Below are 24,558 nucleotides of genomic sequence, written 5' to 3' on the forward strand. Positions count from 1 at the left end.
TTATTATTCCACTTCGCAATATTGCCAGTGTCATATGCCTACTTGTGTCTTTGAAAATTAATTATTTGAGGCTATATCTTTTTGCAAGCCATTCATGGACAGTTTTGAAAAGTCCTACAAATACGTATTGGATGGAAATGAAATACTTCAGGCCATTTTAGTATAGTGCACAATAAAGGCAGAGATAGTAGAGGGGGACTCACAACTCCTAAACACACATCATATATCTTGTCTATGTGGAGTAAGATGATGGCAAGGATCTTCAAGTAGTAGGCATAAACTCCCTGAATATTGGTATTTTTTTGAAGGTTTGGTGGTTGAGAAATGTATTGTTAAAACAAGAGCATTTTCAAACACCTAGCACTTGGGAAACATAGATAATGGGTGGCCAACCCTCCTGGAGAGCAAGCAGGATTTTCTTCCAGCCCTATTTTAAAGAGTTCACCAAAATTATAAAATACAAAATGTTTTTGTCCTTACCTTGAAAGCAGTCTACGGACAAGGAGACTGCAATCTATGATTTGGTTACCCACTGCCATCAACCATTAATATGAGTATTCCTGTGCAGAGCATTCCCACTGACCTTCCCACTGTTCCTCACATTTGCCTGTCTCCCCATCTAATTTCATTACTGTCTGAATAAAGTGTCAGACCATCTAAAAAATATGTTTAAAAAAATATGAGCATACTTTAAATGTCATCCCGCACAAGTCTCAAAGTAACAAAGTCTTAGAATTTTGAGTGTTCATTTAATGTTCAAAGCATTCTAAATACACCTGACCTGTATTTTCCGCCCACCCTGGTCATAGGCCTAAGCCATGTAAAAATACATAGAATTGCTGGAAATTAGCTTTAAAACAGATGCAGACCACCATTTAGGCAAAATTTCACTCTAAGCTTTCTTCAAAACTTGTCAACCCTGCAAATGCATGTTTATTTCAAGCACTATGTTTCGCCTCTTTATCTGCACTGTTGCAGCCAACACATTTCACATTTTATATTTTAACAGACAGTCTTATCCAGATCAATTTTTTTGTAATTTTTCATACTGGTCCATCGTGGGAATCGAACCCTCAACCCTGGCGTACTGTTACAACACTAAATGGACTGGAGAAAAAAAAGGAACTGCGATTCTGTGTAATCATTACACTTCCTTCCTACCTCTGTGGGGGAAATGTGTCAGTTTAAGAAGAGTGGTTTCACTTTTCTCTCGTCATATCACTGTAGCTCAGCGCATCGACTCTATTTGGAACCATGACATTTGTGAACACTCTCAAACAGTGGGATGAGGCAGTGGCCTGTTTCGAACGCGGGGATTCCGCAGCTGCCCTTGGAACATTTCTGGACATCCAGGAAAAGAACTCCAAAATCTTTTTCAACATTGGCTGCCTACATTTGATCAATAAGAACCTAGATGCAGCTGAAAAGGTATGGCAGTTTTTACCAAATTTCATCATTAATTAAAAGACAATTATCTTTTTCCCTGTTTTACCAAAGAAATCAATACATCTAAGGGTTAAAGTTGCTATCACATTGTAATTAAATGTTATTTTACATTTCAAAAATGCAAGTCACAGAAAAAGGGGAAGTTTTAGTTTGAGTACACAATGCTTGTGGTACCATTTGATTGGAAGGAAGTCACTGAGTTTTTTTGAATATCACACAGGCTTTGGACAGTTGTATCGGAAAGGATGAACACTTGGCTGTTGCATTCTTTCAAAGGGGGTTGACATTCTACAAAAAAGAAAGGCAAGACAAATCTATCATATTAGGGATAGGTGATTAGATGCATTATAATTGCTTTAAAAAAGAATCCCATACTTTTGAATGGTGTGTTAAAGGGACATTTCACAATTGTTCAAATTCATCATCAGGACCACCCCAACATCAACATGTGAAAATAGTGAGTTTCTATGATTTTATAGAGGATAAGTGTTTCCGATGACTTCATCTGGAAACATTTATGACATCATCTGGTGTGAAGTTTAAATTGTGAAATGTCTCTTAAAATGGATAATCATTTTGTACAATTAAACGTAGCATATTATTTATTCTACATTATTCAGCTGTATATGTGTTTTACCTATAGCAGGATAGTGAATTACTTGGATACCTCCTTACTTTGCCTGCAGGTTTGAGGAGTCTTTTGCTGATTTCCAACATGCCTTCAAGGAGTTGAGGGGGAACCAGCTGATTGACTACAAACCTCTTGGTCTGAGATACAAATTATATGCTTGTGAGGTGAGTCCAGGTATAGATATGATGGAAGTCTTGCCTTTGTAACAATGATTGGATGTTGAATATGTTACGTGGATTTTAGTGTCTGCACAGCAACCTATCCCAACAAACATCACAGTATGTATACACATAGCAAAAAAGTGGATGCTACTACGTAAAGCACTTTGAGACCTGGGCGGGAAGTGCTGTATAGCTGTAATTTTACAACAACAACAACAAATGTCTGAGTGGTATCACTCCCACAGGTACTGCACAACATGGCGCTGGCCCATGCTCAGCTGGGTCAGTGGGAGAAAGCCAAGGAGAACCTCCTGACTGCTCTGAATCTCAGGACCGAGGCCAAACTCAGCCACATCGACAGAGGTCTGGAGTGCATCCTGGTCAGTGGCCCTTCTCTCTTAAGCCTTTTTCACACTATCATGTTGACCCCAACTATACTGTGCTGGCTTAGATATGTACTTTTTTTTACATTGTTTGTTCCAGCAGCTATAGTGAATGAGTAACCAGGCCAGGCGGCTCATCTCAGTAGTGTGAAAAGTGTTTTAATATGTATTTATTATGCATTTTCACAGCGTCTGACTGTTCAACAAAGTTGGAGATGTAAATCCTCTGTTAATCCTTATAGAAGCAGAAGCTGTTTGAGCCAGTTAAGGTCCCGGCGAAAGTGCTGTTCAAGCCAAACAAGAACTACGTGGCTGAACTGGAGAAGAAGGACTACCTGGGCAAGGCTAAGGTATCCCTATCATCTCTCTAAAAATATAACATATATATTAACCAGCCAAAATGTTGCGACTTTGTAAATGTGTATACAACATGCATGTCAAGTACTTACTTTGTTTGAGATGTGCAATTTAAATTAGTTGTGAATAGCCTTGGGTCTTTCTTTAGGATAGCTATTTGGCACGTTATTAGTAGTAGGCATGTCATAAAGTATTGTTTCATGTTGAACCAATTTTATTCTCTATCGTCAGGTTGTTTCTTCCATCGTCTTCCAGGATGAGTTCTCTGGCTTTGCTCCGTTACAGCCACAGGTGAAGTGTCATGATTTGATGTTTTAATAGTGCCTTTAAAAACAGTCAACAATTAAAATAAAAACGATGAACAATTAAAATAAGAAATTGATTGAGGAGGAATATTCAGTGTAATGTGATGTGCCATTTTTTTTGACGGTAAGAATAGGTTGAAGATGTTCCTACCAGACCAAAAGCGCCTGAAGTTCTGAGGTAAAGTTAATGTGATCTCGATGTTAATTGTAGGGGACACTGGGGGTGGTTTGACACTTAAAGTAACTGTCCAGTGTTTCCAGATTTCTATGAAATATGACCTATATTTAATTACAATATAAGTTATATATTTTTTTAGATATTTTGGAAGGAAAATTATAAGCTTTTCTCTTTTTGAGTGGTTTGGGTGTACCCCCAAAACAGAATGGTGTGGGCTTATACCAGTCATTACAAATATTAATTCACACAAGTAGACCACTGATTGGCCAGCTCAGCCAGTGTGCCAACATGACATCATGTTCTATGAGGAAATAGCAAGCATTTTTTAAACTGTCTATTTGAGATATAAGTTTGAGGTGGGGTTTTTTTAAGTGTTTTTTTTTCCTACAATATATGCTTTGGCCACATACTAGCATAGAACGAGTCAACAGCATTATTTGGGTATGAGTTAAAGTAGGATATCTCTGTCGCCCCCCCGCAGGGCTCTGGAGGGAGAGCCTCACACTGTCCTCTTTGAGTTTGTCCCTGAGACAAGTGATGAGTTAGCTGTGGTGCCTGGCAACATTGTCTTTGTGCTGAACAAAGGATCTGACAACTGGGCCTCTGTCATCTTCAATGAGCGAGTATGAGTACAAACATTACACTGAAAAATGCTTTATGCATGAAAAATGTGGATCTATTGTACTCATTATGCTCAAACATACTTGGTTGATTATGAGCGTCATTATTAAAAAAATGATTTGTGTGCAGTGAATTAATTTAAACTTTAAATTTTTAGAGGGGACTTGTTCCTTATAATTTCCTGGAGCGTTTGGAAATAACCTTATCATCTAAGCAAGATCAGGTACATTTCTACTGTCAATATAGTGTTTATTCCTCATGACAAGATGGCATTGACTCTAACGTGTCAATGCTGAGCTATAACAAATTGGACACCTTTAAAGGTTGAATCCCCAAAATACTGGTAAATATAGCTTACCCCTCAATTGTTATGTTAATTGATCCCCCTACGTGGGTTGATTTGCTTTCTTGTAGGATGGGACAGACAAGGATGACATCCCAGCGCCACCTAGACGAGAACCACCGAACAGACCTCAGAGAAATTCTGGTAAAGATATTTTATGTAAAAATGGAATGGAAGTTGTATAGTTAACATTTTAATTATTGGCAATGCAACATCACCTATTACAAATTATGTAACTTTTGGGGGTATTATTGCAGCAGCTTCTGCTACTGAAAATCAGAGCAGCGGGGACACAAAAACAGAGGTATGAGAATAATAATAATAAATCGAGTTCAAGACATGTTTCACAGCATGCAATATCCAAAGCAAATATCAATTGTTTATCAGTACTCTACGCTTACACATTTTAAATATCATTTTACGTTTATTTCATTCTCCTGTCTTGCCAGAGTGAAGAGTTTAGTGACCATTCACTCTGTGTAGTGAAAGTGCACTTCACATACACCATAGCAATCTGCATGGTGCCTGGACTTCCCTACACAACAACTCTGGAGAAAATCAGTAACAAACTGGGCCTCCCTGCCACAGCAATCACCTTGAGGTATGGCACTGGTTAAACATTAGTGTCAATTTATTTCAACAATCATTACTATTACAAAACTAAGCTCAGGATTTTTGTGATTTTTCTCAAGCTATGCCCAAATAGATTCTGGTAAAAAAGTGATTGATGAGAACACAAGGATGGAAGATGTTTGGAGCTGTGTCCACAATGGTCGTTTAACACTGTGGTGTGATCTCAAAGAGGTAATGTGGTCATGTACTTTATACAGTATTTGATGTCATAATAGCTTTTTGCTATGTGGACTTTTAATTTACAAATGTAATAGTCAACAAAACTTTGTTCTGGCAGATGTCATCATGTGGGTACTAATGTCCCTTATTTCATGTAATCTACACTACAGGGCATGAGTGAGCAGCTGCAAAGCCAGACTCACCTGATGGCGCTTCATTCCTATGAGTCTTCAACTCCAGAGGATCTTGAGTTCCATCAAGGAGATACCATCTTACTTCTCTCCAAAGGTGAGCTACCCATTTCTCTCATGCGGGGCACCATTTCCACAATGCAGAAATCAGTTGTGTCAGTGTTTTTTATTATCCTGTTGTTATATGATATCCTAGAAGAGCTGGAAACCTGCTGTTGTCTTACAGAACACAGAATTAGGGTTACAGAATACAGAAGCAATAGTACATTCCCATTTTCATTACTTTCTCATGTGGGGCCCCATTTCGACATTGGGAAAATAATTTGTGTCAAGAGACTTATTGTATTTTCTCTAATAGCTGTAGAGGCGTACATTGACTTATTGCTATTTGAAAAAGCCTAGAACTAATGTTTTCTTAAAATCCCCTAAAAAAAACAACTATATTTTGGTATTTATTTAATTTGTTCTCTGTTGATATAGTCCCAAAATGTTTTGCATGTCAGCAGTCAAGTTTTGAAGATTATAGTATTTTCAAGAAGCAAAGTGTCACTTGTCACATCACAATGATGCGCTTTTAATCCCATGATGCATTTGGCATCATCATCATGATGATGTGGCAAATGATATCTTGAAAACTTGACTGCTGACATGCAAAATATTGTTGGGACTGTAAAACAGTGAGAAAAAAAACAACAGTTTTGGAGTGGATTTTTTCCTGTTAAAATACAGAAGCAAAAGTAATTTCCCATTTTCATTACTTTCTTTTCAGTCAATGAAGACTGGTTTGAGGGACAGTGCAACGGAAAGATTGGCATATTCCCGGCATCCTTTGTGGAAGAAGTTCCTATGAAAGATAAATAATGTAAAAGCGCAATGTCAGGATAAGGAACAATGACTTCATAGAGATTGTGGGATTTGATATTTCTACTTTGAGCATGAGGTCCAGGATTCTATCCGATAACGCTTTGGCAGCTATGCACCAGGCAATGTTCCCACCTTCGTGGAAACCACATTTACGGTCCACACCGCATATGTCGGCTGACTGGCTTTTGTCTTCTAATCTGGAAACCACCAACCAAACATCATCAAAGAAAAACACAGTCAGATTTCAATATTTATGTTGACGGAAGGCATTTAGGTCTGAAACGTCATTACCTAAGCAAGGACCTTTCTTCATTGGGCTGATATTTACCAATTTATGTCATGTTATTGTTTAAGTATGTTATAAGTTTTAATAACCTTTTTGGCCCGGCACAAATATAGCATGCCCAGGTTTTCTACATATTTGAATAGAAATGCATTTTTTTGTTTTACATTCTTTTTACAGTTTAATTCGGAAGTTTACATACACTTAGGTTGGAGTCATTAAAACTAGTTTTTCAACCATTCCACAAATTTCTTGTTAACAAACTATAGATTTGGCAAGTCGGTTAGGACATTTACTTTGTGCATGTACAAGTAATTTTCCCAACAATTGTTTACAGACAGATTATTTCACTTATAATTCACTGTATCACAATTCCAGTTGGTCAGAAGTTTACATAAACTAAATTGACTGTGCCTTTAAACAGCTTGGAAAATTCCAGAAAATGATGTCATGGCTTTAGAAGCTTCTGATAGGCTAATTGACATCATTTGAGTCAATTGGAGGTGTACCTCTGGATGTATTTCAAGGCCTACCTTCAAACTCAGTGCCTCTTTGCTTGACATTATGGGAAGATCTAAAGAAATCAGCCAAGACCTCAGAAAAAAAAATTGTAGACCTCCACAAGTTTGGTTCATCATTGGGAGCAATTTCCAAACGCCTGAAGGTACCAAGTTTATCTGTACAAACTGATGTCCTAGTCTGGTCTGATGAAACAAAAATAGAACTGTTTAGCCATAATGACCATTGTTATGTTTGGAGCAAAAAGGGGGGAGTCTTGCAAGCCGAAGAACACCATCCCAACCGTGAAGCACGGGGGTGGCAGCATCATGTTATGTGTGTGCTTTGCTGCAGGATGGACTGGTGCACTTCACAAAATAGATGGCATCATGAGGTACGAAAATGATATTGAAGAAACATCAAGACATCAGTCAGGAAGTTAAAGCTTGGTCGCAAATGGGTCTTCCAAATGGACAATGACCCCAAGGATATTTACAAAGTTGTGGCAAAATGGCTTAAGGACAACAAAGTCAAGGTATTGGAGTGGCCATCACAAAGACCTGACTTCAATCCTATAGAAAATTTGTGGGCAGAACTGAAAAAGCGTGTGCGAGCAAGGAGGCCTACAAACCTGACTCAGTTACGCCAGCTCTGTCAGGAGGAATGGGCCAAAATTCAACCAACTTATTGGAAGGCTACCCGAAACGTTTGACCCAAGTTAAACAATTTAAAGGCAATGCTACCAAATACTAATTGAGTGTATGTAAACTTCTGACCCACTGGGAATGTGATGAAAGAAATAAAAGCTGAAATAAATCCTTCTCTCTACTATTATTCTGACATTTCACATTCTTAAAATAAAGTGCTGATCCTAACTGACCTAAAACAGGGAATTTGTACTAGGATTAATGTCAGGAATTGTGAAAAACTAAGTTTAAATGTATTTGGCTAAGGTGTATGTAAACTTCCGACTTCAACTGTATGTGCTTGTATGTATCTGACACCACAAATGGTTCCCTCAGGAACAATCTGCTATACCTAAGTTATTTTTATGTCATTGTTAAACAAATTAAACATTGGGTATAGCATGGACACAGACTATTCTGAATTGCAGTTTCAGGACCTTTGGTATGTGTGTATATGAAAATAGCTTTCATAGCACATTTGACGTCTGCAACTATGACTGATCCAACAGCCTATATTAAAGATTTTGAATGACAAAATAAAACCGACAAAATCATACAACTCTTTTTCATATCTCAATTGTGATTTACAGTACATGGAGCAAACTGTTGATGATTAAATAATAACAACAGTGATGAGTGCATTTAAAGGAAAACTCCACCCACAAAATAATTATTTGTTATATGTTTCATTAATCCATTGTTGATATGGTCCCAAAATGTCAGCAATCAAGTTTTAAAGATTTTTAACTTTTAATATACAGAAATACAGCCGGTATGATGCATATTTCTGTATTTTGAAAGGTATGAGACCGTGAAAACTTTTGGGTGGAATTTTCCTTTAAGTTCAAGTATGTGGTTTCATCTGTTACATTTTAACAGTTTTGGTTTTGTTCTTTTTTAAGACTCATATACAGTGCATTTGGAAAGTATTCAGACCCCTTTTGTAACATAACAAAATGTGTAAAAAACGGTATAAATCTTTATATATGTACGCTTCTTACAAAGAGATGTGCATTTAAAGCCTAAATATTACATAAAAAGGCTTGCACTTTTCCGTTTTGCCTCCACGAAACGCTTCAGTGTAGCAAAAACAAATTAACATAAGCATCACGCAAATATAAACCAGTTGATATACAGGTAACTGCCAGAATAAAGGAAACACTTGAGTAAATGTGTGATACAAAGTATATTGAAAGCAGGTGCTTCCACACAGGTGTGGTTCCTGAGTTAAAGACATTCTCTGGTACTTTTGTTTACTTTTTAGCCAGTAGTTCTGAAAGTAGCGCTCACGAGCCAAAAGTGTTCCCCAAAAATGTCATCCTACGTCACATATGTGCACCGCGTCATTCTCGTTCACGTCTCTCTCTCTCGCACTCTGCTGTGTGTGCATGTTGCTAGCTGTCACTAAAATGGCGATGGGCTGTAAACAGTCGCTTTTAAAACTTGGGATTTCATGGCTAATTGAGGTAAAACCGTTATTCTGCTCATAGATTATGTATGTATGAACTACACATTGTCACATCAAGCCCAAATCGGGAGGTTTAAAAAATACTTACTGGTCGCCAAAGCTCCGGAGCATGTCTTTAATTAAGCAATTAACATCCCATCATGCTTAGAGTAATGTATAAAAATGCCCAGTTGACCATTATTTTGGCTACCATGGCAAGAAGAGTTTTCAATGACTTTGAGGGGTCCCAAAAGAGCATCAGTCACCAGATCTCAACCCAATTGAACACGCATGAGACAGCATTTTCCACCAACAAAACACCAAATTATGGAATTTCTCATGGAAAAATGGTGTTGCATCCATCCAATAGCGTTCCAGACACTTGTAGAATCTATGCCAAGGCACATTGAAGCTGTTATGGCAGCTTATGTTAGTGTTTCCTTTATTTTGTCAGTTAGCTTAGTTATTCAATAATACTGGCCTTAAATGTGTCAGAAGATTGATTGCTTGAATTGGAATCTGTTGAGCTATGACGCAACATAATACAGTGTATATTGTGAATAATTAGATATTTTTCATAAAAATGTTGCAATGCACTGATTATCTGGATGTGATGAGTTCCTTCATGATAAATGGTTCCGGTCAGTCGTCAGCTCCTCTTCGTAGGCAATGCCTTTCCTTCCCTCTAATGCTTTCATCACCAGTGTTTCACCAAGTTTCTGCTCCAGTCCCTGCCAGCTACGGCCCACCAGGAACGTGGTTGAAACAAACAGAAGAGAGACTTATTAAAATTGTAACTGAAGAAGAGACCACTCAACAACATCTTTATTGTAAGAAGCGGGTCGTTCGTAGAACTCCGGTGATGAGGGAGACATCAGTCTCATCACCATCCTCGAGGTCGTCAGGATTCGCCAAGGCCACATGCTTGCATCCACCTACAACAGGTTTTTACTATCAGTCATATTACCTATATAGCCTGGTCTCAGATCTGTTTGTGCTGTCTTGCCAACTCGTCAAACAGATCTGGGACCAGGCTATGATATGCACAGTAAAGCACTAGCTAGGCCTATTCTTGTTCACAATATTATTGGCCAAAAGTTTAATTCAGCAGAAAATCAATGTCAATCCGATCCTACCTGGAAGGAGATCCCTGAAGTCTGTGACGTACTCTCCCAACCATTCCCTGTTCTTATTGCAGGCCACCACCATTTCAAAGGGGGTCACGACCAGTTTGTAGAACTGACTGGAGTCCAACAGAGTTCTCAGGACATGCGATCAGTACATAAATGTCAATCTCATGAAAGTTAGCCAGTTTGGCCAGATTCAGTTTCCTCATGGCAAACATGTTGCTCTTTTTCCCTGCTCTGTGATTGGTTTAGTTCAGCTGCTTGATGATGGTAAGGTAGTTTGCCACACCTAGTGTGCCCACCACACTGGCATCCTTTGTCCGCTCTATTGCGTTATATTGCTTCATCAAAGCTTTGTTGATACTGATCGACCCTGTCATTGTCACTGGGTCAAAATAGCAGAAAGAGCAGCGGTTCCAAGTCATCATGAAGTTTGTCGTGGTTGCACCTTCGTGACCGATATAGAACACACTGTAGTCCTCAATGGTCTGTCCACATTTCAAATCAAACTGCCTACCAAACCGATAAACGGCTTGATCACCGTTTTGACAAGGAGAACTGCTGTCATTGTGTTTGTCTGTGTGTCTGTCTGTGACCAGGAAAGTTCTCCGTCCACATGAAGGGTTGAGGCGGCAATGTTCGGATACTCAGAGGAAATAAGTCTGTGTGAAACATTACCAATAATGTGAGCATAGTTGACATTGTACAGGAGGATGATGTGACTCTGTCTGTCGGTACAGCTTTCTGAAGGAGGAGGCACACGTCTCCTCTCAAACACGTACATCAGAGGGAGTCTTCTGGACGGGCTGAGGCAAGCCCTCCCGTAGTGCATGATGCAGTCCGCTCCTACATGCTCCGCTGCAACTTCATCTACACAACAACTGGAAATATCATGAATATTGACAATAAGGTTATAGTGATAAATCTCTTCAAATTATTACAGGCCCAGTGCAGTCAAACTAGATTTTCCTGTATTTTATATATATTTTCACACTGAGGTTGGAATAATTCTGTTAATAATAATTGTGAAAATTATTATAATGCCCTTTTAGTGTAAGAGCTGTTTGACATTTCAGCCTGTGTTGGTAGGATGGAGTTTTGGTCTGCCCGGTGACACAGTTAATAGACCAATTACAAAGAGTCAAGACCACTCCCAGACAGTTGTAGCGAAATTCATGCTAAAAAAGGTTTTTGGGTTTGTTGTCAATTTAAAATGGTCCAAAAAAGAATCACAGTAGGGTGTACATTTTACATTTTAGTCATTTAGCAGACGCTCTTATCCAGAGCGACTTACATTAGTGAATGCATACATTTCATAGAATTATTTTCCTGTGCTGGCCCCCCGTGGGAATCGAACCCACAACCCCTGGCATTGCAAACACCATGCTCTACCAACTGAGCTACAGGGAAGGCTAGGGTACTTCATTGTTACTCAGAAATGATTTGATATCGAGATGAAAAGGGCTTTGGACCTTTAAAATGGTAAACTAATGCTTATAAATTCACTAGTCTCATTCAATAACAAATACTGAAATTATAATTAGCCTACACTCACACAAACTGTTATTCAAGTGACAATTTGTGTAGCTAGCTTGTTAGCAAGTGCTTTAAGGGATAACAATCCTTATACATTTTTGAACTGATGATCATTGATGAAGTGGGTGCACCGCAGCCACGCTCAAGGTACTAAACGATATCATAACCGCCATCGATAAAAGACAGTACTGTGCAGCCGTCTTCATCGACCTGGCCAAGGCATTCAACTCTGTCAATCATCGTATTCTTATCGGCAGACTCAACAGCTTTGGTTTCTCAAATGACTGCCTCGCCTGGTTCACCAACTACTTCTCAGACAGAGTTCAGTGTGTCAAATCGGAGGGCCTGTTGTCCGGACCTCTGGCAGTCTCTATGGGGGTACCACAGGGTTCAATTCTCGGGCCGACTCTTTTCTCTGTATATATCAACGATGTTGCTCTTGCTGCGGGTGATTCCCTGATCCACCTCTACGCATATGACACCATTCTGTATACATCTGGCCCTTCTTTGGGCACCTCTTGAGGATACCCTAGGATAGGGGGCGTCACAGCGCATTTTGAAAAAAAATCGTTCCCATTTTCAACGGCCTACTAATCAAACTCAGAAGCTAGGGCATGCATATACTTATTATATATGGATAGAAAACACTCTAAAGTTTCTAAAACTGTTTGAATGGTGTCTGTGAGTATAACAGAACTCAAATGGCAGTCAAAACCCCGAGACCGATTGAAACAGGAAGTGGAATTCTGAATTGTGGACTCGACTTCTCATCTTTCCCTATAAATAACACCGTTAACCATGGTTCAGTGAGCACTTCCTATTGCTTCCACTAGATGTCGCCAGTCTTTTCACAGTGGTTTGAGCCTTATAGAGTCGAAACTCAGTGAATGAGACGAGTTGGAAATTGGTCACAGGGGATGGGCCATCACCATTATGACGCCGGCGGCCATGTCTACCCCCACCTTTGGAAACGGTTTTAAAGGCCATGAAATCATCCCCCTCGAATCTTATTGGCTCTCTTGGTGTTACAGGCCCTGAAGATTAATGTTTTACAACGTTTGACATGTTTGAACGAACCTACAGGCGGGAGAATCTCATTTTATCCGGAACTTCAGCCCTGCGCTTGGAGAGAGCCATAGGACGCGCTACCAACAGCAGGCTAATGGAACGTGAAGTATGGACTTTTTGACCGAAAATACATCTGTTGTGGACCTGGGATGCTTTCTGATGAAGACAACTAAAGGTAGGCGATTATTGACAATATTATACAAGATGAGATGTGACATGCGATTGTTTCCAAGATGGCGCCGAGCTCTGTATATTAGCTCATTTTCTGAGTATCGCATCTCCTTTTATCGCAAAGTGTGATTACCCAGTAAAGTTAATTTAAAATCTGGTATGACAGGTGTTCTCAAGAGATATTCATCTATAAATGTTAGATTGACAATATAAATTAAAAAAATCGTTATAGGATAGTAATGTAGGGAAATGTAGCATTGTTTACCGGGACGCATTTGAGGGGAAATTATTTAGTCAACGTCAGACAGAGATGTAAAATGCTGTTTTTATATATAAATATGACCTTTATTGAACAAAAGAATGCATGCATTGTATAACATGATGTCCTAGGGGTGCCATCTGATGAAGTTTGTAAAAGGTTAGTGCTGCATTTAGCTGTTTTTTGATTATATGTGATGCAAGTGGTTGGTCGGAAAATGGCTATGAAGCTGCTTTTTACGATGGACTCATCTAACATAATCTAATGATTTGCTTTTCCTGTAAAACCTTTTTGAAATCGGACGACGTGGGTCGATTCAGGAGAGGTGTATCTATAAAAAAAATAAAAAAAATATATATATTTTTTTTAAATTATGATTTTTTTTTTATGCTAATCGGCGATATGATTTTTCGCTGGATTTTGATCCCGCTGACGGGATGAGACGCTGAAGAGGTTCCAAACGAGCTTCAATGCCGTACAACACTCCTTCTGTGGCCTCCAACTGCTCTTAAACGCTTGTAAAACCAAATGCATGCTTTTCAACCGCTCGCTGCCCGCACCCGCCCACCCGACTAGCATCACTACTCTGGACGGTTCTGACTTAGAATATGTGGACAACTGCAAATACCTAGGTGTCTGGCTAGACTGTAAACTCTTCTTCCAGACTCATATTAAACATCTCCAATCCAAAATTAAATCTAGAATTGGCTTCCTATTTCGCAACAAAGCCTCCTTCACTCATGCCGCCAAACATACCCTTGTAAAAATGACTATCCTACCGAACCTCGACTTCGGCGACATCATTTACAAAATAGCTTACAATACTCTACTCAGCAAACTGGATGCGGTCTATCACAGTGCCATCCGTTTCGGCACCAAAGCTCCTTATACCACCCACCACTGCGACCTGTATGCTCTAGTCGGCTGGCCCTCGCTACATATTCGTCGCCAGACCCACTGGCTCCAGGTTATCTATAAGTCTATGCTAGGTAAAGCTCCACCTTATCTCAGTTCACTGGTCATGATAACAACACTCACCCGTAGCATACGCTCCAGCAGGTATATTTCACTGGTCACCCCCGAAGCCAACACCTACTTTGGCCGCCTTTCCTTACAGTTCTCTGCTGCCAATGACTGGAACGAATTGCAAAAACATCAGCTATCTGAGCAGCTAACCGATCGCTGCAGCTGTACATAGCCCATCTGTAAATATCCCACACAATCTACCTACCTCATCCCCGTATTGTTTTTTATTTACTTTTCTGCTCTTTTGCATACCAGTATTTCTACTTGCACATCATCATCATCTGCTCATCTATCACTCGTGTTGATTTGCTAAACTGTAATTACTTCGCTATTATGGCCTATTTATTGCCTACCTCCTCATGCCATTTGCACACACTGTTTATAGACTCTTTCCCCCCCCTATTGTGTTATTGACTGTATGCTTGTTTATTCCATGTGTAACTCTGTGTTGTTTGTGTCGCTTTGCTTTATCTTGGCCAGGTCGCAGTTGTAAATGAGAACTTGTTCTCAACTAGCTTACCTGGTTAAATAAATAAAAGTAAGTGGCATGTCTCAATGATCTGATAGAGCTCCTCGAGATTCCCAGAGTGAACATTCTGTTGCTGCTGAATGCAATTCCTCGCCTATGATAAATTCTGCTCCTACAGAACATGGAGTTTCTGCTGGGTATCTGCAATTTATCATGTCAATATAGGCTACTGTACAGCTAGATAGCTAGCTCGTAAATGACGACCCAACTTGATGTCAAATCAAATAATTTAGAGGTGACCCAGGCATAGATAGTATCAAACGCAAGTTTCTCATCAAAACACGACCACCAGTATAAATAATTCAAACATTTAGAAAGCAAAATATGATAAATTGCATTATTTCTAACAGGCAAAATTTACAAATGTAAACACGTGTAGGACGACCATGGGAAATAACTTCTGAGTTGTTTCCTTCACAATAAAGGTATCCTATGCAAATGTTATTAGGGTCTGGTAAATAATATAAAACACGTATGTTATGGCCCAAAAATTATCCTTTATTATTGATTTGTGTTTAGTCATACATAAGTGCTGCTTTCCTTTTATACAGTTTTACAATATCTACTATGGTCATACAAAATTGTCCATTGGACTGATGGAATGTGTGTTCCAATGACTCACGGATCCCCTAGTGTCTACAACACTTTAAAAAATATACGGAGCTGCATCCTACTGGCTACATAGCCGGAAATGCACTTTGGACCGCATGGCAATTACAGTATATAATCGATGCATTTTTACAACATACTTCTCAAACAACATATGCAGGTTTCTTGCTTAACAGTGCATGTACCAAAAAAATGGATTCATATACATTGCAATACATATTTGTTGTCAGGATTCTATCTTAAATAACATTTCATTTATTTTGTAGGGTACTGTAATATGAAAACACAACCAATTAATAATACTATCAAAAATGTTGGATAGTGCTTTACAAGTGCAGCCTTTCGCATTTCATGGTTTGCTGGGTTCATCCTGGATTCATCTTCTAAATCTTAAGTCATTGGTCCTCAGAAATATCAATGTCAATCAACATCAAAGCATTTTATCTGTCTTCATGCCATCAACCAGTGGTTGTTTGTTCCTATAGCGATTGACTATTTATCAAACACAAAATGGTGGCAGTTCAAATGGGTTCTTTTTGAGCTACAGTGGTCCAGATGACCAGCTCTTCCTGTACTCCCCGGAGTCACATCCAGATGCGATAGAATCCGAGAACCACAGTGAGACAAGTGAAGACTGAACCTGAAAGACATAGGAGTCCGTCAGTCAGAACTTGTTTATGGCTTATGGACAAAAGTGACGTTTAGTTGACCAAAACCAGAGATACACAATTAGTATCTATTTCATTCGAGGGACATAATGTTATTCATCATTTATAGTGTATTTTTATTGAGCAAATAATCTTTACGTATTGGCCTCAAGGCATTCGTCAGAGATTTCCTCAGTCAGAAAAAGCTCTGACGAAGGCCTTGAGGCCAATACAAAGCTTAATAAAGAGCAGTGATACTATCAAGAGCAGTGATACTATCAAGAGCAGTGATACTATCAAGAGCAGTGTGTGGGTTTCTTCTTTTTTTCTCATCTTATTCATCTTACCATTCACCTGCAACAAAGATAGCTCAGATGTGCGAGTGCCTTTTAAATATTAAACAAATAAGACTATAATGCATGGATACATGAATGACACTTCTTACCTGCAAGGTATTTGATAGTATCAAGTTTGTGAGCTTCCAACATGGTTTTCAATCCTGCCACTTCAGTGTCGATTTTCATATTGGACCGAGTCAAATGACGATTTTGCTCAGCATTCTACAACAGACAGATTTGGCTATTATTCACATAAACCACAGATAATATTATCATCATAACAACTAAATAACAAATACATGGTGAAAAGACATAATTGAGATGGGTGTTACACATGCATGGTGAATGAAGTAACCCGTTAAGAGCTCTAAAGTAGAATTGTTTAATCATAATGTACAGTATACAGACCATTTCCATTATCTCGGTCCGACTTTCCATGAGTCTCTTCTCATGCTCTGATTTCTGAAAGTCAAATAGTCTATCAGAGTCGAAACTGTGCTGTCAAATTTGCATTAAATATTGATAAGAGCAAGATATACTTACTGTATGTAGTAAGCAAAGCTTCACACCTTCCTCCTAGGAATACTAATGTAAAAACCATCAGCATATACATTGTAATACTAAGACATTTACCATTTCTTTCATGCTGCTCTTTTCCGAATTCATATCCAAGATATTGTCAAAGCGCACTTTATTCATCACATCCTGCGACAGAGAAAAAGGAGGTATTCAGTCATTCAAACTCTCTCAATGGCTCTGAAGTGCTGTTAAAGGCTGCAATCCAAACTGATCATGGCTCTGTTTCACAAAGAGTCATACTTTATAGATATAGAAAACTTCACACGGTTTACACGCAAAATCATCACAAACAGGTGAACAGCAACATGTGGGTGATGTGGAGACATATTTTCACAGAAATTAAACCATAAGCTATAAAAATAAAGAGTTGCACACTATATATAAATTCCCAGTAATTTATTTGGTAAATCATTTCGGCATCACTGTGCCTTCTTCAGGGTTATAGTTCATTTGCCGTTAGTCAGCCCCAGCTCATGATTTTTATTCAACACAGAAATTAAACCACCTTAAAACAACTTACAGCCAGTTGCACCTTCAGTTGCAGCAGCTCTACCTTGACTTTCTGTAAGAAAAGATGAATTAATTCATTGATATACTTCAAATGCCTGACTAAGGAAATGACATGGCCCCCAAAAAAATTCCATCCACTGTATCAGTCATGTGACCACAGAGGGAGCAATCCTATGTTTTCAGTTCAGAGTAAGTGAAAGAGAAGATGCAAGGTGAAGAGACAACTTTAAACTATTGACATGCAACCAGTATGACTTGGGACACCACATGTGTGGACTCGCCATAGGATGTACTTGATGTCAGTGATTGGCCAGAGTCCACACACCGTCACTGTTCAAATGACAAGGAAGAACACTGACTACCACTGGAAAATAAGTAACATAAGGTAATCCTAACCCTCATGTGTCACATCACGGGACCCTCTCTTCCCACTGGGCACACACTGGTTGAATCAATGTTGTTTCCTCATCAATTCAATGAAATTATGTTGAACCAGCATTGAATAGACGTTGAAATGACATCTGTAAAGGAGTAGACATAAAAGGCTCCCTGATGTGCTTCAAGTGATGATAGGATTAGAGCACAGGAGGTTGGTGACACCTTAATTGGGGAGGACGGGCTCGTGGTAATGGCTGGAACGGAGTCAGTGGAATGGTATCAAATACATGGTTCCAGGTGTTTGATGCCATTCCATTTGCACCATTCCGGCAATTATTACGAGCCGTCCTCCCCTCAGCAGCCTCCTGTGGATTAGAGAACTCCTACAAATTAATACTCACCTCATTCTCTGCCAGCAAAGTAGAGAACTCACTCTTTTCAAGGATAATCATGTCCTTTTTCACCGATGCAATTTGGGAAAAGACCCTCTGCAACATGATCTCCTGCAATTCATTGCCACAGCGAGTCAGACTCATTAGTTGTTATTTACATGTATTATCAATATTTGACTACATACATACATACATACATACATACATACATACATACACACACACAAAAGTATGTGGGACACCCCTTCAAATTAGTGGATTTGGCTGACAAGTATATAAAATCGAGCACACACAGTCATGCAATTTCCATAGACAAACATTGGCAGTAGAATGGCCTTACTGAAGAGCTCACTGACTTTCAGCGTGGCACCGTCATAGGATGCGACCTTTCCAACAAGTCAGTTCATAAAGTTTCTGCCCTGATAGAGCTGCCTCGGTAAGTGCTGTTATTGTGAAGTGGAAACGTCTAGGTGCAACAACGGCTCAGCCGCGAAGTGGTAGGCCACACAAGCTCACAGAACAGAACCGGCGAGTGCTGAAGCACATAACAATCGTCTGTCCTCGGTTGCAACACTTACTACCGAGTTCCAAACTGCCTCTGGAAACAATAACTGTTCGTCGGGAGTTTCATGAAATGGGTTTCCATGGACAAGCAACCACACACAAGCCTAAGATCAACATACACAATGCCAAGCGTCGGCTGGAGTGGTGTAAAGCTTCGCCGCCATTGGACTGTGAAACAGTGGAAACACTTTCTCTGGAGTGATGAATCACGCTCCACCATCTGTCAGTCCGGTGGACGAATCTGGGTTTGGCAGATGCCAGGAGAACGCTACCTGCTCGAATGCAGAGTGCCAACTGTAAAGTTTGGTGGAGGAGGAATAATGGTCTGGGGCTGATTTTCATGGTTCGGGCTAGGCCCCTTACTTCCAGTGAAGGGAGATCTTAACGCTACAGCATACAATGAGATTCTAGACGATTTTGTGCTTCCAACTTGGCAACAGTTCCAACTTGTGCTTCCAACTTGGCAACTTGGCAACTGTAGCAACAGTTTGGGGAAGGCCTTTCCTGTTTCAGCATGACAATGCCCCTGTGCACAAAGCGAGGTCCATACAGAAATGGTTTGTCGAGATCGGTGTGGAAGAACTTGACTGGCCTGCACAGAGCCTTGACCTCCACCCCACCGAACACCTTTGGATGAATTGGAACTCCAACTGCGAGCCAGGCCAAATCACCCAACATCAGTGGCCGACCTCACTAATGCTGTTGTGGCTGAATGGAAGCAAGTCCCAGCAGCAATGTTCCAACATCTAGTGGAAAGCCTTCCCAGAAGAGTGGAGGCTGTTATAAATCAAATCAAATTGTATTTGTCACATGTGCTGAATACAACAGGTGTAGACCTTACAGTTAAATGCTTACTCACAAGCCCTTACTCAACAATGCAGTTTTAAGAAAAATACCCCAAAAAATAAATAAATAAAGTAACAAATAATTAAAGAGCAGCAGTAAAATATGTGGTGAAGCCACATAAAAGTAAAATAATGTACAGGGGGTACCGGTACAGAGTCAATGTGCGGGGGCACCGGTTAGTTAAGGTAATTGAGGCAATATATATACTACCGTTCAAAAGTTTGGGGTGACTAAGAAATGTCCTTGTTTTGTGTCCATTAAAATAACATCAAATTGATCAGAAATACAGTGTAGACATTGTTAATGTTGTAAATGACTATTGTAGCTGGAAACGGCTGATTTTTAATGGAATATCTACAGTTGAAGTCGGAAATTTACATACACCTTAGCCAAATACTACAATGTCAAAGGTCTGCAATGCTGTAATTGCTGCAAATTGAGGATTCATTGACGAAAGCAAAGTTTGAAGGACACAATTATTATTTAAATAAAAAAAAATCATTATTTATAACCTTGCCAACATCTTGACTATATTTTCTATTCATTTTGCTACTCATTTCATGTATGTTTTCATGAAAAACAAGGACATTTCTAAGTGACCCCAAACTTTTGAATGGTAGTGTACATGTGGGTAGAGTTATTAAAGATAGATAGATAGCTAGATAGATAGATAGATAACAGAGAGTAGCAGCAGCGTAAAGGGGGGGGGGGGGGGGGGGGGGGCAATGCAACTAGTAGCCATTTGATTAGATGTTCAGTAGTCTCATGGCTTGGGGGTAGAAGCTGTTTAGAAGCCTCTTGGACCTAGACTTGGTGCTCCGGTACCGCTTGCCGTGCGGTAGCAGAGAGAATAGTCTATGACTAGGGTGGCTGAAGTCTTTCACAATTTTTGGGGCCTTCCTCTGACACCACCTGGTAAAGAGGTCCTGGATGGCAGGAAGCTTGGCCCCAGTGATGTACAGGGCCGTACGCACTACCCTCTGTAGTGCCTTGCGGTCAGAGGCAGAGCAGTTGCCATACCAGGCAGTGATGCAACCAGTCAGGATGCTCTCAATGGTCCAGCTGTAGAATCTTTTGAGGATCTAAGGACCCATGCAATATCTTTTCAGTCTCTTTTCAGTTTGAGGGGGAATAGGTTTATAGCAGCAACGGGGGGACCAACTCCATGTTAATGCCCATGACTTTGAAATTAGATGTTCAATGAGCAGGTGTCCACATACTGTATGTTGATATGAAAAAGTCAAGCCTCACCTGCTGCACTTTGGTTACCATGTCATTATAGATTAGATCCATGTTGGAGTTTGTTGTCCTGACCATCATCCTGACAATTACCTCAGCTTGCTGAGTGGTGAAGCCTGTTGATGAAAACAAAACACTAACTGGGTTCAAACCAACCACTGAATTAAATATGTATGGGGGTTACTTCAAATTACACAAATAAAAACCATTTTCTAACCATTGTCTTCGAGGAGTCGAACCAATGCATGGGTATCAAAATACAGTCTCCGGTTTCCAGACTTTGTCATATCTGTTTTCAATTCATACTGAAGTATAGAGGTGCTCAGCTCTGATATCCATATAAAAGGAAAAGTTAGATGTAGCATACAGATCAGAACATGAAAAATTATTTATAACCACCATAGGATCCTGCATCAAATTAAGAAAATATTATGCAAATGTATAGCACTCTGAGGGTGATATGACGAGATACATTTCACGTATTTAATGTATTGTAGTGGCTTATCTGTCCTGGTGTTCAACGCATTAACACTGGGACTTTTATTTGTTGTTGAAAAATCTGCTCCGAAATAATCCTCCAACCTCACGAGGTCACTCAAACCCCGGGTGCAATCGATTTCTACTAGTTACCACAGCCACAAAGTAAAAAAGTGCTATATTGTAAACATGTCATTAAAACAAAAATATGCTTTTTGGTCTTAATTTAAGGTTATGGTTAGGCATAAGGTTAGATGTAGGGTTAAATATAGGGTTAGGTTTAAATCACACTTTAAGAAGAGAAATTGTAGAAATGGGCGGGATTTATGACGTTGTGGCTGTGGTAACTAGTGACGACCGTTGCAATCTGAACCCGAGCGAGCAAATTTATTTTTGACAGTGTGTAGGTTATTGTTGTCTTCTTGGCTCAGACAGTGTACATACATACCTCTGACAAATAAAAAGCTCCGTTTAAAAACCTTAGTTGCGCTCACGCCCGTAAATAGTCTCCTTCTCCATGTTCGTTTGTCAAGGTTGCAAGAGCCAGAATCGGTGTTACATTGTTTACAGCGCGAATGGATGCTGCTCGTCAAAATTGTGTTCAGAGAGGAAATATTAGGTTGGAGCGCAACTGTAGTGAAACTTGCTCTGTCCCCGCGTGTCCTATTTTCTTGCTTACTATACCAAGACTCCGAGTTTAAAGTACATTTGTTCAACCGCGAGTGAAATGCGATTCTTTGTTTCAATGACATTGTCAAACCTTTAGTTCACTTTCACTGTACTTTCCTGCGGGAGTTCCCATAAAAGCATGTCACCACGTTGACGTAACTAGGAGGGTTTGGTTTTAAAGCAACAGTTTACTATATTTTCTTACTACACTGATCTAGTCCAGATGCACTTGTCAATTTTTACTGTATTTGTTCAAATTGATATGTAAAAAATATGCATTGTGTATTCTTATAAAATATGCATTGTGTATTCTTGTAAAATATGCATTGTGTGTTCTTGCATATGGATGTTACACATTCTTATTTTACTGTATCAAAAGCATCCTTTTGGGGTGTGGGACTGACAAGGATGAGCGGTGCCTTATGCATGATTTCTAAATGATCTACAGGCATAATATTGGGTTTATGAATGCTCTTTAAGCCTTAAAAGTGATGTTTAATTTACATCAGGACTGGATACAAGATTGGCAGGCAGCTCCTCAGACAGCAGAGCACGCCCCAACTCCCTGAAATTGTGCACAGGCCGTCCACTATGTTTGGGCAACATATTCTCATCTACATCATTTGCAATGTTTGTATTTGTCATATGCCTTAGTGGAAGTCTCCCGCTTTGCTTAAATTGCTGGCACAACTGCTATCCTGACTATAAAGCTGCGGACAGCAACATGGAGACTACACTTGTTCCATTTGATTTAATGTAGAACCAGTTCCGTACCCTCCGTACCATCTCAGGTATTCGGGTTAGGGAGGACTCTGACGACAGAAGATAAACAGAATACTACACAAATGATAGAATACATATTTTTCAAAAATGACTGTATTGTGAAAGCCTGGACACAATATCCGTGACAGTAGGCTAGCCTATTGGATGAAGTGACATGGATACCTGGAACTCCACAGGCCATACAAACGCTTCACACCGCGTGGCCGCTGCCACTCTAACCTGGTGGTCCCAGCACGCACGACCCACGTGGAGTTCCAGGTCTCTGGCAGCCTCTGGAACTGCCGGTCTGCGGCCAACAAGGCTGAGTTCATCTCAGCCTATGCTACCCTCCAGTCCCTAGACTTCCTGGCGCTGACGGAAACATGGATTACCACAGATAACACTGCTACTCCTACTGCTCTCTCCTCGTCTGACTACGTGTTCTCGCATACCCCTAGAGCATCGAGCCAGCGGGGTGGTGGCACTGGAATCCTCATCTCTCCCAAGTGGACATTCTCTCTTTCTCCCCTGACCCATCTGTCTATCTCCTCATTTGAATTCCATGCTGTCACAGTTACCAGCCCTTTCAAGCTTAACATCCTTATCATTTATCGCCCTCCAGGTTCCCTTGGAGAGTTCATCAATGAGCTTGACGCCTTGATAAGTTCCTTTCCTGAGGATGGCTCACCTCTCACAGTTCTGGGTGACTTTAACCTCCCCACGTCTACCTTCGACTCATTCCTCTCTGCCTCCTTCTTTCCACTCCTCTCCTCTTTCGACCTCACCCTCTCACCTTCCCCCCCTACTCACAAGGCAGGCAATACGCTTGACCTCATCTTTACTAGATGCTGTTCTTCCACTAATCTCATTGCAACTCCCCTCCAAGTCTCCGACCACTACCTTGTATCCTTTTCCCTCTCGCTCTCATCCAACACTTCTCACTCTGCCCCTACTCGGATGGTATTGCGCCGTCCCAACCTTCGCTCTCTCTCTCCCGCTACTCTCTCCTCTTCCATCCTATCATCTCTTCCCTCTGCTCAAACCTTCTCCAACCTATCTCCTGATTCTGCCTCCTCAACCCTCCTCTCCTCCCTCTCTGCATCCTTTGATTTCCTCTGTCCCCTATCCTCCAGGCCGGCTCGGTCCTCCCCTCCTGCTCCGTGGCTCGACGACTCACTGCGAGCTCACAGAACAGGGCTCCGGGCAGCCGAGCGGAAATGGAGGAAAACTCGCCTCCCTGCGGACCTGGCATCCTTTCACTCGCTCCTCTCTACATTTTCCTCTTCTGTCTCTGCTGCTAAAGCCACTTTCTACCACTCTAAACTCCAAGCATCTGCCTCTAACCCTAGGAAGCTCTTTGCTACCTTCTCCTCCCTCCTGAATCCTCCTCCCCCTCCCCCCCCCCCCCCTCCTCCCTCTCTGCAGATGACTTCGTCAACCATTTTGAAAAGAAGGTTGACGACATCCGATCCTCGTTTGCTAAGTCAAACGACACTGCTGGTCCTGCTCACACTGCCCTACCCTGTGCTTTGACCTCTTTCTCCCCTCTCTCTCCAGATGAAATCTCGCGTCTTGTGACGGCCGGCCGCCCAACAACCTGCCCACTTGACCCTATCCCCTCCTCTCTTCTCCAGACCATTTCCGGA

At 40.5% G+C, this 24,558-nt stretch overlaps 2 protein-coding genes and 1 pseudogene across 4 annotated transcripts; 1 reads left to right on the forward strand and 2 right to left on the reverse strand.

Annotated features, from left to right (window-relative positions):
- Positions 1–1,183: 1,183 nt before the first annotated feature.
- On the forward strand, positions 1,184–8,298 carry LOC106579561 (neutrophil cytosol factor 2). 2 transcript variants are annotated; one of them, XM_014159589.3, is made up of 15 exons: positions 1,184–1,428; positions 1,667–1,749; positions 2,133–2,241; positions 2,484–2,618; positions 2,864–2,971; positions 3,210–3,269; positions 3,418–3,461; positions 3,943–4,084; positions 4,240–4,305; positions 4,497–4,569; positions 4,683–4,729; positions 4,875–5,026; positions 5,118–5,229; positions 5,388–5,505; positions 6,178–8,298. In XM_014159589.3, the coding sequence occupies exons 1-15, from the start codon at positions 1,255–1,257 to the stop codon at positions 6,267–6,269; spliced, it is 1,515 nt and encodes a 504-aa protein (XP_014015064.1). In that variant the 5' UTR covers positions 1,184–1,254; the 3' UTR covers positions 6,270–8,298. The 2 variants fall into 2 exon arrangements, with proteins under 2 accessions (XP_014015064.1, XP_014015065.1); XM_014159590.3 differs by having other exon boundaries at positions 4,686–4,729.
- A 1,511-nt stretch (positions 8,299–9,809) lies between these two features.
- LOC106579573 (2-(3-amino-3-carboxypropyl)histidine synthase subunit 2 pseudogene) lies at positions 9,810–11,576 on the reverse strand (annotated as a pseudogene).
- Positions 11,577–15,379: 3,803 nt separating this feature from the next.
- Positions 15,380–22,306, reverse strand: mcur1 (mitochondrial calcium uniporter regulator 1). Of its 2 annotated transcripts, none has more exons than XM_014159592.2 (9): positions 22,242–22,306; positions 21,222–21,332; positions 21,017–21,120; positions 18,365–18,466; positions 17,596–17,637; positions 17,130–17,201; positions 16,905–16,958; positions 16,604–16,718; positions 15,380–16,151 (listed from the first exon to the last, which is right to left on the reverse strand). In XM_014159592.2, exons 2-9 carry the CDS (start codon positions 21,289–21,291, stop codon positions 16,096–16,098), a joined length of 615 nt encoding a protein of 204 aa, XP_014015067.1. In that variant the 5' UTR covers positions 21,292–21,332; positions 22,242–22,306; the 3' UTR covers positions 15,380–16,095. The 2 variants fall into 2 exon arrangements, with proteins under 2 accessions (XP_014015067.1, XP_014015066.1); XM_014159591.3 differs by having other exon boundaries at positions 21,930–22,300.
- Positions 22,307–24,558: the final 2,252 nt, after the last annotated feature.

Source organism: Salmo salar, chromosome 19 (assembly GCF_965601325.2).
Source record: "Salmo salar chromosome 19, fSalSal1, whole genome shotgun sequence".
In the NCBI taxonomy this organism is placed as follows: Eukaryota; Metazoa; Chordata; class Actinopteri; order Salmoniformes; family Salmonidae; genus Salmo; species Salmo salar.